Source organism: Onychostruthus taczanowskii, unplaced genomic scaffold (assembly GCF_017590055.1).
Source record: "Onychostruthus taczanowskii isolate IOZ18803 unplaced genomic scaffold, ASM1759005v1 scaffold298, whole genome shotgun sequence".
Classification (NCBI taxonomy): domain Eukaryota; kingdom Metazoa; phylum Chordata; class Aves; order Passeriformes; family Passeridae; genus Onychostruthus; species Onychostruthus taczanowskii.
The window spans coordinates 25,742-38,661 of NW_024500327.1; the positions used below are offsets into that span (position 1 = coordinate 25,742).

Genomic DNA, 12,920 nt, shown 5'->3' on the forward strand with positions numbered 1-12,920 from the left:
CCAGAGCTCAAAGCTGTGAAGACACGGAATTCTTAGATGGAGTAGGGCGTCTCCCACACCCTGTCCTACAAACAGGAACTGCAACCATGGCAAGACCCCACCTCTGGTCTGGCCACAGACCCGTTTGGTCTCCTGGGCAGCCCGTGGAGGGTTCTGCAGCTCGCGGAGCCCTTTCCATATCTGCCTCATCACTCAGAGGACACGCACGCTCGGCACCAGCCCTCACAGCTGTCCCCCAGCCCAGGGCCAGCCTCCTACAGAGCAAGGGAGTAACTGCAAACCCCAACACCCCCCTCGCTGCCACCACCGCCTCCCCCTCCTCCCGCCAGCCATGCTCCTCCAGTGAGCACACATGCCATTTATAGCTCCCAGCAGGGCTGCTGGAGCTCACATGCCTCCCATCACATGCCCTGGCCACCCTCCCTTGGAGCCGAGCACAAACTACACCTGGCACAGGTGAGACCGAGGCCTCGCCGTGTCCTGCCAGGCTGAGGAAGGGTCAGCAGGACCCTCTGCCTGGCTGGGGGCACCAGTTTGGCCGGGAACAATGAACACATGGAGCTGATGGGCACAGCCGGGGCGCTCTGCCTGCTCAGCACAAGTGTGCAGTCACTGCAGGTAGCAGGATTTGGTTTTCTCTTGCTTGTGGGACAGCTACACACTGCATTCCTGCTTCTCTTCCCTGGGCCTTCCAATTGCAAGGCCTTTTGCTCCCCAAGCTGCAAGAGTGTCTACACAGGCAGAAGGTGAGACCTGGCTCATTCTGGGCTGGCTCATCGCTTCTGCTCCAGTCCTTTCCTTCCCAAGCCTCATCCAGTGGATGCTTCCTGAGATGCCTGTCCTTGTGCTCTGAACAGGCCCAGAGCTTCAGCCTGCCCCGGCTTCCCGGGATGCCAACCTCTCACCAAGGCACTCAGACCCACGCTGGAGAGCCAAGCCCTGTCCCCAAGCCACCATCACCCACAGGACACAAGTCACCACCAGCAGGTTTTCCCTCAACCAAACCAGCAGCTGCCGACAGCTGAAAGCAGCTTAAAGCAAGTTTCCAGCCTTCAGGGATTTTCTTATTTACAATCCCCACATCATAAAATTCCCATTTCTAGCCCTGTTGTTACACAGTTTTAGGGCACAGCACTTGACAGTATGCCTTAACAGTCTCTTACCTGTTTTCCCCCAAAATTCCCTCCAGACAAGCTGCCTGACAGCTCCACGTGAGCACGGACCCTGCTGCCAGCATGACCACAGTCCTCTACATCCCTTTTCAATCCTCCTCTAGGCCAGTGCAGCAAGTGCTTCTTCACCCTTTTCCAGCTCTTCATCCATATTGCAGCTGGGTGCTGGGGTTGTGATGGTTTCCATCCTATCCCTGATCCTCCTACTATTGATAGTCCAGCTGCTTTTTCTGACTGCTGTTGAACAGTTAGCTGCTCTTTTTTTAACTGCCAGATCTCTTCTCTGAGCAGTAACAACTAGAACAGAGGTACTGTTACACGTGCAAAACTAGGTTATGGCCTTTCTTAATGAGCTTTTTTTTGGTCAACGCAGGTGTAGGAATGGGGCTGCTCCCTGAGGGGTGACCCCACGTCCTCTTGAACAGGTATAAAGCCACAGTACCTGAGCAGAGCAGCAACAGGTGGTGCTGTCAGGGGCCATCCCCAGAGCAAGCCATGGACTAAATCCAGCATCCACTTGGTTGTGAGCTAGAGCCAAAATCCTGACTGGATAATAAGGCTACCACGTATACCTAGAAGGCAGGGCTAGAGGCAAGGCCAAAAGAGGAACACCTACAAGCTTGCTTAAAACAAACCTGAAAGCACAGTTTTGAGCTTAAATGCAGCTCAGGAGTGTGGGGAAGTCCCAGGTGAGGCTGCTTAAGACAATTAAGGCCCATTAGTTTCCACACAAGTGCCTGACAGAGAGACAGCAGAGGAAATCAGAGCAAACCAAGCAGCCCTTCCTCCAGCTGCACAGCACTCATGGACCAGGGTGCTCAAAGGATGCAATGGTGCAAGGGGAATTTGGGTAACTTCAGGGCAAGAGAAAACATCAGGAACTTCCTGATGGAACTGTCTGGTTTGGATGTCTTTATGCTTTAGGGAGTTGTTCATTGGGACTAACATCTGCTTGCTGGTCTCTTACACCGTTCAGCAAATGTTCCACTTTGGTCACAGCTGGCAGCTCTCTAGGTGGACCTGGGCTCTGATGGAGCCATGTGGCTCTTTCTGGCCCTGGATCCTGCACATGGTCTTCTGTAAGGTGTTCCTTCAGTTTGGGCTGAGGGAATTGGATCCCACCTCCTGCAGGGACTCCGATTCCCTGCTCTGCTCCACCACCTTTAGCTGGGACTGGATTTGCTCAGCTTGCTGTTTCAAATTACTTTGGCCAACATCTCTCCCCTCCCCAATGATACAGAATTTTTTTGTGACATCACTCCCAAAAATACCCAATCCCAACCCCCATCATTCTGTACTCTTTGGGTCTGGAGCTTGTCCTAGCTTTGGTGACTTTCCATTTGGGTGTTTCCCTGTAGTCACCAGGTCTTGACTGCATGGCAAACAGGCCATGGAGCCTCCAGGATGTGTTGGGACAAAGCAGAGCCCTCAGTCCTGACACTGCTCACAGAACCAGCTCACTGCAGCCGTGCCAGACCCTCCCACCACATGAAATGCCTGCATGCATAGAGCTGGCAGAATGAGGGTGGTACCCCCAAAATCCTTGGCATCTCTGGTCTCTAGCCATGGCAATGCTGAGATTCTGCTTGGCTAGGCCACCACAAGTGGCTTGGCTGCAGAGGAATCAGCCCACAGAGTGCAGCGTTCCTCCCTAGAAGGAAGGACAGCAGAGAGGAAAGTCCACAGGAATGGAATGGATGTGAGAAGTGGAACAAAAGGACATCAAACAACAGCAAATGCACAAGACAGGTCACTTGCAAGCTGGAGAGCACTGCCACAACACGCACGCGCTTCAGAAGGGTTGCACACACACTGGGAGGGACTGGGGAGCAACAAGAGGGACATGAGGCTGCAAGGGGTAGAAGGAAAGGCAAATCCTGATCCCTCTGTCCCCAACAGGTCTGCCCAGCAGGCACAGTGCCACCAGTCCCACGATGTGGCCAGGCCCTCTGGTCATGGAGGCAGCCAGAGGTCAGGGTGACAGTCACCTGCTGCCAAGCCTACTACGCCAGGGAGCACCAGGTCCAGCCAACCAGCCCTGGTTGTCCTCCTCGAGAGGGGGCCCCAACACCCAGCCACTGCCACAGCTCAGCTTGCCAAGAGACCTTGGCTAGGGGGGAAGAGTCCATATCTCCCACCTGCAAGTGTTGGAAAAGGGACAAACACCTTTGATAACTGGCAGAGCACTGCCAGCAAACTTTCTTGCACCCAGTTTCCAAGCCTGGACCAAATCTGAGCTCAGGGCCAGCTAGCATATTCCAAGAAATGAGCACTTTACCCCCTCCAGCACCTCCATAACCTCTTCGGGTAGCAGAGGTGGGAAGAGGATTCTGGACCATCCCTGATAAAAGCACAGCCAACTACACTGGGTAGTTCAGGACTTCCCTGGTCCATATCTGGTCCATCCCTGATTAAAGCACAGCCAACTACACTGGGTAGTTCAGGACTTCCCTGCTCCAGGATTGGGTATCTCTGATGATGATGATGGTGATGGAGATGCCACAGCTTCTCTGGGACTCATACCTTTATTATCCTTGAGGGGAAGCATTTCCCCTAAAACCACAATGAATGTCCCTTGCGCAGCTTATGCCCGTTGCCTCCAGTTCAGCCCCATCAGGCCTCCTGCAGAAGCTCAGATCTGTCTGTACAACCCCTCAACCCAGGGCTGTGCAGCCAAGTGAAACTGCTGGTCCCAGTGCCTCACTGTGGCTCCAAGGGACAACTCATGCTGGCTTGGGACTGGGGACTTCATGCCGTGGGGACTGGGGCTTCCTGTACACCTGTACTCCTTTCCTCTCTCAAGAAGAGACTGCCAGGACCCTGCTGTTGTTCTGGGCCATTAGCACAGAGGAGAGGGCTGCAGACCACATGAGACAGCAGGATATCCCCCAGGGTACCATCCAGGCCTGGCCCTGCTAGCATCCTGCAAGAAGCAGCAGCTGAAATGCACAAACCCACAACCCAGTGTGGGCTGTGCAGCTGTCCCAGGCCACAGAGGTGGATGCACAAACCCAATCAATACCTGAAGTGGGGTCAGCCAATCAACATGTCCATGAGTGGTTGTTTGCTTGGAGTCTTGAGGGACATTTTCTCTTGAGAGGGACAAGTCCCTCTTGGAGAGCAGCTCATGACTGCCCAGAGAGAGAGTGCTGAGGCGAAGTGCTCCCTCAAGGCACACAGGGCTGGGAACAGCATCCCAGATTCACCTGAGAAGGGGGCAAAGGGGTTAAACACAGCAGACAGATGCCTGAGGAATGAGCCCCAAACCCTTCCCAGGAGCCATGTGGAGGAAACCGCTATGTGACAGCAGTATTTTACAAAGACAAAAAAAAAAACCAAAAAAAAAAAAGCGCCTTCTTTATTGAGAGCAGCACATAAAAACCCAACAAAACCCAACCCTTCTTGGCTGCAGTACCCTCCACTCAAGCAAACAAACTAACCCACTCTAGGCTGCATTCCAGTAACAGAAATACTATGGTAGGGAGGAGTCAGCGCTCTGGAAGAGGGAGACAGGGGGCTCTGCCCAGAGTCATAAGTACAAAAAAAGGCACAGGGAAACTGGGAAAGGTAGTGAGCTCCTTCATATGCCAGGCACTTTGTGCTCCTGTTGGCTGGCCTGTCCCCATGGGGAAGGGGCAGGCAGGCATGCCTAGCACAGACGGACGGAGAGAGAGCCGGGCCAGGCCGGCAGAGATGGATGCGGTGAGCAGGGACGCCCAAGCTCTCGCCGTGGGAGGGGCAGCTGCGCTCCATCCACACCAGCAGCCTAAGGGCACCGGGCTGAGCAGGCAGGGGGCAGGAGGCAGCAAGGGCTGTCTTTGGGACCCACTGGGGAGGGGGGTGGGGCTGGGGTACACTGGCTTGTGCTTTGAGTCCAGCAGCTGCTGATGCTGAGCTGCTCGCTGGCGCATCGGGGTCGGGCTCAGCAAGGGGCTGTGGGAGTGCCAGGGGCGCCCCAGGCACATACAGACCCCTGTCCACCCCGCCACATCCTTCACCAGCAAGGGCTGGGGTGCTCAGGCTTTGCTGTCAGCTGGGCTGTCCCCAAGGGTGGTGGCGAGCTCGCTGAAGGAGGGCCGGTCCTTAGGGCTGGGGGCCCAGCAGCGCTGCATCAGCTTGGCCAGGCGCGACGGGCAGCCCTCGGGCTGCGGGAGCTTCGTCTTTCCTGACTGGAGACCTGGCATGAAAGAAAAGTCCAAAGGGCCATTGGCAAGGGGTGCGATCCTCTCTGGGGGATGCAAGGAGAGCAGCAGTTCTCCATGCAGCCAGACCAGCACTGTCATACAGCCCATCCGGCCCCCTTTCCACACGTAAAGCAAGTAGGCTACAGTTCCAGGGACAGCACAAGGTACTCCACGCACCTGCTAGGACCTCATCATCTGCCAGTGGAGTGTAGGGCATCTCCCCATGCGTGAAGACCTCCCACATGAGCACCCCAAAGGACCACACATCCGACTTAGTGGAGAACTCATCTTCCAGCACAGCCTCAGGTGGCATCCAGCGCAGTGGGATCCAGGCCTGGCGGAAATGGTAGTACTCGCTGCGGGCAGGACAGGCAGGCAGTGAGACTGGGGCCATTTCATCCCCTCCCATTCCCCTGTCAGGATCCCTGACCTGTTGTACACGTCCTTGCTGAGGCTCAGGGACGAGACCTTGACCTGCCTCTGGGCACTGACCAAGCAATTCCTGGCTGCCAAATCCCGGTGCACGAACCTGCCGTTGGAGAGGTGCTCCATGCCCAGGGCCACCTGTGTGCAGAGAGACACCTGACCCCAGGGAGCTGTCAGCACTCGCTGCCCTCCTTAGGGTCCCCAGCCCCAGAGCACTTCCAAAGCTGCATGGTCACCTTATGTTTGGTAGTGAGTGGCTGTGGCTTCAGAGACTCATCTTTGCTCTTGGAGATTCTCAAAAACTGCTTCAGGTCCCCCTGGGAGATAGACAGCGATTCAGAGTCAGCAGCTCTACATAGGACCAGGCTCACTGATCCCTGCAGTGCCTCGACGTGGCAGGCCCACAGATCCTCATCTCCTGATCCATGGCTCCTGCCTGTCCTCCAGGTCCCTGCCTTATTGGGCAAGCCAGGATCTTGTTTCTGGGCCTCAACTGGCTAAGATAAGGGCAAGCAGGCCTGAAACCTCCAGGTTTTTCATGCCCAAAATTTATTTCTCTCCTACAAACTCCAGACTCCTCACAGCCCTTAGCATTCACAGCCATTCTGTGGCAGGGAGTCCCACAACTTAGCTTGTATAACTGAGTCCAGGACATAAACCAGAAAAGAAATCAGGAGATTGTAGAGGATAAAGTCACTTGCAGGTCTTGCAGGAGACTCCCATTCCCCTTGAGAGCCCTCCAGAGGCTGGGAACAGCAGTAAGCTCAGCCTGGTCTCCTTACACCTTGGCTGCCCTGTGCTGCCAGCCCGTTGCCACACTCGCCCCACTCCCACTGCTGTCACGTCCCTCTTTCCTGCTGGCAGGGCCCTTACCAGGTCCACGTACTCCAGGACCATGTAGTGTGGCTCTGCCTCGCGGCACAGCCCCAGCAGCCGCACCACATTGGCGTGGTTCAGCTTCCCAAACATCTCTGCCTCCCGTCGGAAGTCTAGCTGCAGCTGCTCATCCCTCGTCTGCAGGCTCTTCACCAGCACCAGAGCTTCACCCTCACCATCTTCTGTGCCTTTGGCCTTGGCCAGGAACACTTCACCAAACTCCCCCCTGCCTGGAAGTGTAGAGAAGCACACGGGAAGGCGGCGTGCATTAGGACAGCAGGTCTGCTTGACATTCCACGGGCTGCAGGGCCCTCTGTGCCCAGCACATCCTGTTTTCTGGCTGGGACATGCTGGGGTTTCAGCCACAGGTTTCCTGCTGGAGTGGGGACAAGGCCAGGGTGGCCCAGCATACCCAGGGTTGTGATTGTCTGCAGGTTGGAACGTGGAAAGTGCATCTTGTCAGTAGCGCTGTGGCGCTTGCTGGCCCCAGAGCTGCTGCCCAGGCTGGTCAAGGCCACTTCTTCCTGAATCTCTGCTGTCATCTGCCCATTCTGCAGCAAAGCACCGCCTGCCAGGGAAGCACAAACAGCTTCAGCATCCTGCCAGGCCACACAGTGAAAGCTATTCTGGGGCTCAGCCCCTGCTGGGGCTCCAACACTCCAAGCACTCCAGCCCCACGCAGCAGTGGCCTGGCCTCAGTTTCTGCCCCATCTCTGGCAGCCCAGCAGCCACCCTTGAAATCAGATGCTGAGCAATGGCTTTGGTCCCAGAGCCAGCCAGCCCCATCTGGCCTTGTCCATCCCACTCAGTCATCCCCAAGCAGCGGCTACATCCAAACTACCATTGACAAAACCCTGCAGGACAGCAGCAGGAGATGGGATGGGCGAGGCAGAGGTGGAGCAGATGGACACTGCTCACTATAACCACAGTCTCTTGATACCCAAGAGACACTCAAGTCTATCTGACACCAGCTGCTGCAGTCTGATGTCCCTGCTCCTTATTCACTTCCCAGCAAGCCTTGGGAATGTCCTTGGAAGCGCTGAACCTGTAAGACCAGACCAGTCTGGATTTTAACTGGCCGGGTTAAAGCAGTGCTAGGCAGCAGTGTCCTTGCAATCAGCCCCAGCAAGCTTTCTGCACAGGGACTTCACTAGAAATCTCCCTAGCACGAACACAAGCCAGAGAACAGGACAAAATGTGATTGCCTTGAGAAAACAGAACACCCTGCATTTTACAGGCAGCTTGTAGAGAAATGACTGCATAGATGGCAAACCTTGATTTTGAATGTATTTACTGGTTGGATCAGACCTGGTTACTAGGAAGTGGTATTTTCCATAAGATGAAAGCAGGAGTTGGAATTTAAAGCAAGGAACAACCCTGAGCTAGGGTCACTCACACACCTCCAGCATCACTCTGTACTACTCCATTTCAGCTGCTCCTGGAATAAGCACTAGGCAAACAGCCACACAACAGGAAATTTTTAACAATATCAAGACAACCCAGCACGAGGTAAATCCAACAGGAGTCCCACTGCCTGTAGTTTCCATCACAGGCTGTTGCATCACACAGTGTGTGTGTACATGCCTGCTGACAATGCACGTGTGCAAGACAGGTACCAGCACATCCTGAGCAGGCCTGGCCACCGTGACAGGGACCATGGCTTTGTCACAGGTAGGACTGGAGCTGTGAACGCTGAGATATGCTGACTTAAGAGCCATGGCTACTGACACCTGTCTGCTCTCACATGGTGGAGTAAGATTTGCAAAAATAAAAGCAAAAAACCACCACTTATCCTATAAATCAAAGCTGGATGCTCCTTACACTCTCCCTGCTTTTACACTCATTATCAGCAGGACTGTTTGACCCTGTGCTGTCTGCTCACATGACTAATCGTGTCTCAAGACCACAAGCTTGAAGCCAAGAGGATAACACAAGACGACCACTGCAACTGTGCCAAAAAAATCCAGAAGGCTGCAGAGTGAGCGTGCTGCCACTGAGAGACAGCACCAGCAGGCAGCAACAAGAGCCACTTTTGAGAACACACATTCCCATGTTTCACAGAGCCTGGACAAGGCACTTGGTAACAAAGGGACAGGAGGATTCCTTTATGTATCCAGCAGTCCAGAGAAGAACCAAAGGGAAGGAAGCTGCCTGCTTTGCCCACCTGCCTGCAACAGACACGGGAGCATCTCCTGGAGAAACAGACACAGCCATGCTGCCCTAGAGACACTAGCAGAGAAATCAGTCCTCCCAGCCATGAGCCTCCCCAAATGCTATGTCTGTATTCAACAACAACAAAAAAGCAGCACAGTCAGCCATGGATACTGAGAGCAAGCTCTCCTTACAGAGGATGTGGCACACCAAGGACGTGACCTTGGAAAGTAACTGGGTGGTTAGGAGTGTACTGATCCATAGAAAGCCATTGCAAAGATCCATTGCAAGTCCATGGAGAGGTTAAATCTGTCTGGATCCTGAGGGCACTGGAAAAGTCAGCTGGTGGTCAGCCAGGGAGTACTTGTAGGTACTTAGGCAGGTGCTGAAATACTTTGGGTCACCCAGCTAATGAGGGACCACATCAAAAAGAGGCAAAGAGACAGATCTTTGAAGACTGTGGTGAATGGAGTAACTCCACTAGAGCTCACAGCAAACACAAACCACTTCTCCAGAGAGGCTATGGAAGTACCAAAAAGGAGGAGTGTAGACATCTGGGAAGCTGGGTCTGCTTGTAAGAATGAGGATGCACCTGGCAGCTAACCTGGTTCCAAATGCAGGGAATAAGAAGAGGCAAACTCTAGCAGAAAAGAAAAATAATAAAGACTGGCCAAGATAAAAATCTGAGACCATCTCAGAAACAATTGAAAGAAATTCTTTCCTGGGAAGGGGATGCTGGCCAGAGCCTGCTAGCACAGGTGAGCTGCCTGTGACTTTTCCACTGAAAGATCTCACAGTGGTGCCAGATGCAGAGCACAAATCTGCTGAGATGCTCCTGCATCCCTGCACCTAGGAGGTTTCCCACAGCCAGACTTCTCTTCTGGAGGTTTGGCTCTGCTCAAAGTGCCAATGCAAGGAGAAAACCAGGAGACAAACCAAGCAGTTATATTTTTCCAGGCCCTCACAGCAAATTGCATGTGATCAGGATGCACAGCTGTGTGCTGGAGAACTGGGAGGGGGAACACCTGCATGTATGGGGAGATCCAGGGAATTAGGGACAGCAAACTCAACTGCACTCCACCACTTACAAGTCCTCACTGGAGATAAGAGAGGGAGTTCAGTGACACACCTTCCCTTCAGCACCAGGAGCTGCTGAACTCTCATTTGAAGAGGCCAGCAGAATACTACAATTTCATTACATTGCTACAGGGATCCTTCCCTCCCCTGGGACATGTGATCCCACGTGCAGGTGCTGGGATGCAGGAGTGAGACATAACTCAGCAGGCAGAGATGGCACAACGTGAGGCTGGGATTCAGGTTTCACGGTACCTTGCCCATTTCTCACCTGGCAGCAGGTCTCTGCCACCAGCCAAAAACCAGAGCGAGAGACCATGGGTCAGGAGTTGTCCTATTCCCGGGGAGCTCCCTGCCCCTCAGCCTCTCCAGCACAGGGACAGGGAGCCAGCAGCGAAGCCCTCACCCTCAGGCGTACCGGCCTCACCGTTCAGACACTCCATTTCAGGCTCCTCGCCCTCTGGGTGCTTCTTCAGCCTCTTGGCTTTTCTCCTCTTCTTACAGTAGAACATCAGCCCCAGCACGATAATAATGTAGGCAACAGCTGCCCCCACTGAGAGCCCAATGGTCTGGATCATCTTGTAGGGCGTGTGGCTGGCAGGTCCCTCATCTTCTTCTGCTGCTGGCTTGTCTGTGAGGCAGAGAGCATCCAACACGTGGGGGTGTGGAGGGATTTCCCAAATCCTGCTCGGAATTTGCTGGAGGGACGTGAAAAGCCCCCAGCCCCCTACCCGCTGGTGACCACCTCCTCACCCAGCCACAGCACACTGGGCACATCCCACAGCACACTCTGCTGCATTCCAGCGGGGATGCTGCTGTGACTACTTGGCAGGCACAACCAGAGCCAGAAGCAGGGCCTAGAACTGCCAGGGATTCCAGGAGGTCATGTCCCAACACTGGGCACCTTCCTTACCTACAACATACAGGAATGCCTCCCGGTGCTTGATGTTGCAGCTGTTGCCAGCGATGCAGGTGTATTTTCCAGAGTCCTCGGAGGTGACGTCGTAAATCACCAAGGAGCCATTGGGCATGATCTGAATCCTGCCAACCACACACACAGAGCTCTTTGCAAACACCCAAGGGCAGAGGCAGGCTTGGGGCACCTGCAGCCCCACCTCCCCAGAATGCCTCAGCCCCACGTCCCCAGTGCCATCAGCTTCCATCAGGCTGTGCAACACCTAAGAACAGATGATTGCAGCTCAATCACAGCCTGGCAGGCTGTGGCAGAAAGGGAAACCCTGGGGCCAGGAGAGTCCAAGTCCTGGCACGTGGAGTCAATTACGTGCCCACTAAGCTACGAACCCAGGATTGCACCACTGGCACCCTCATACTGGGCAGGGATGAGGGATACTTGGGAATGTCCTGCTGCGCCACGTGTCAGTTTGGAATGGAGGCTGTGTACCTGGGCAGGAGTTTGCCAGGATCCAAAATCTTGTCCTTCCCTTTCCACTGGATGTGCGGTACGGGGTCCCCCTCTGCCTGGCACTGGAACATGGCTGTGTGGCCCGGGTACACCGTCGTGTGCTCTGGCTCCAGCTTGAAGGTGACATAAACTGAAGGCAGAGAGGCCAACACGAACGCTGTCAGCTCCTGGGAATGGTGCTAAGCTCCCACAAGGGAGCGCGGCCAGCACGGTGGCACAGTGGCACGTGCCCTCCCAGGCTGCACTCAAAGAGCTGCCAAAAAACCAGACACTCGAGTGCCGTGGGACACAGCTCGGGATCAGGCCAGACACTGCTTTCTCTGCCACCCAGGCCAAGCCAGCACAGCAGGAAACGCCCCTGCCTGCCACAGAGCCCTCACCTGCTACCACGAGCTGCACGGTGGCACGGATCTCGCCCTGCGGCCTGTTGGAGGCGATGCACGTGTAGTTCCCTGAGTCGCTCCTGCTCACCTTGTGGAAGGACAGGATGCCAGCGTTGTGGCTGACGTGGGACGGCAGGCTGCTCCCATCTGCAGGACACGAGAGGACGGATGCAGCAGTCATGCAGGACGCACGGGGCCACGCTGCTGCTTCACCCACACCGGAGGTGGGGCAACATTCCCGTGGCCTCGGGTCAGAAGCTGGCACACCACAACCAAATCCCCCTGACCTGTCTTAGTCCACTGGATGGTGGGTTTTTCCCGACCCGTGGCTGAGCAGGACACTGTAACCTCCTTATCAAACTCCATGCACTGCAGGGGCTGAGGTGGAGGGGTGAACTTCAGCTTCTCTGCAACAGACAGAGGAGATGTTTAGGCTCCCTCCCCACCACAGGACACCCCGGAGCTGGAGCTATCACACCTGCAGCCACCAGGGAGGGACGTGAGCATACCCAGCACGTGCACCCGCGCGTATCCCTCGATGCTGCCCGCCGGGGTGCTGCTCACACACTTGTACATGGTCCCGTCGTACACCTCCACGTTGTTGATGCGCAGCGTGCCGTTCTCCGAGATCTCAAAGCGCGAGTCCTGCCCAGAGCGGGGGAAGGAGCGGGGCAGAAATGACGCTGTCCCCAGCCCTAGGATCAGCCCTCGCTTGTGGCACTGCTGACAGTCCGCATGCCACACCATGCTTCAGATAAACACATCCCTGCTGAGACCCACACGGAGACAAGCTGCCGGGACCTTTTTCTTACCCCTGCCCCAAAAGCACAGGGCTGACTGCCAGCCAAGTGGCAAGAGACAGCCAACTGCGCACCCACACATCAGTAGGATGGAGCTAGTGCCAGGAATAGGGCCAAAGTGCGGGTGACAGGGAAGCTGGGCCTAGGAACAAGGTGAGAAACAGCAGCAGCAGAGCAGGTGCCCAGCAGGAGTGCCCATGAGGGGCAGGGGCTTGCCTTGTGGCCTCACCTCAGAAATGGAGACGCCGTTGCGGTACCAGGTGACGGTGGGTTTCAGGGAGGCCTTGCTGAGGCAGTGCAGGTATCCTGGCTTGCTCTCCTCCAGCTGGCTGTCCTTGGGCATCTCCACCCATTTGGGTACCGCTGGGCACGAAGGCAAGGGGTTACACAGAGACACTCACTACCCCTCTGGCCAGCAGCAGTGCAGAACA

At 55.4% G+C, this 12,920-nt stretch overlaps 1 protein-coding gene across 3 annotated transcripts in view; it reads right to left on the reverse strand.

The window, feature by feature from the left end:
- Nucleotides 1-4,511: 4,511 nt before the first annotated feature.
- PTK7 (protein tyrosine kinase 7 (inactive)) overlaps nucleotides 4,512-12,920 on the reverse strand; it is a 34,759-nt gene continuing 26,350 nt past the window's right edge. For 2 of the 3 annotated variants that reach the window (XM_041408260.1, XM_041408262.1), the window contains 13 exons: nucleotides 12,719-12,852; nucleotides 12,199-12,334; nucleotides 11,977-12,096; nucleotides 11,687-11,836; nucleotides 11,286-11,436; nucleotides 10,797-10,924; nucleotides 10,302-10,514; nucleotides 7,071-7,226; nucleotides 6,656-6,888; nucleotides 6,019-6,099; nucleotides 5,787-5,938; nucleotides 5,534-5,712; nucleotides 4,512-5,349 (listed from right to left, as the gene is read on the reverse strand). In XM_041408260.1, coding sequence (XP_041264194.1) covers nucleotides 5,189-5,349; nucleotides 5,534-5,712; nucleotides 5,787-5,938; nucleotides 6,019-6,099; nucleotides 6,656-6,888; nucleotides 7,071-7,226; nucleotides 10,302-10,514; nucleotides 10,797-10,924; nucleotides 11,286-11,436; nucleotides 11,687-11,836; nucleotides 11,977-12,096; nucleotides 12,199-12,334; nucleotides 12,719-12,852 — 1,994 coding nt within the window. In that variant the 3' untranslated portion in view covers nucleotides 4,512-5,188. The remainder of the gene's footprint in view (nucleotides 5,350-5,533; nucleotides 5,713-5,786; nucleotides 5,939-6,018; nucleotides 6,100-6,655; nucleotides 6,889-7,070; nucleotides 7,227-10,301; nucleotides 10,515-10,796; nucleotides 10,925-11,285; nucleotides 11,437-11,686; nucleotides 11,837-11,976; nucleotides 12,097-12,198; nucleotides 12,335-12,718; nucleotides 12,853-12,920) is intronic. The other variant, XM_041408261.1, reaches the window with a different exon arrangement.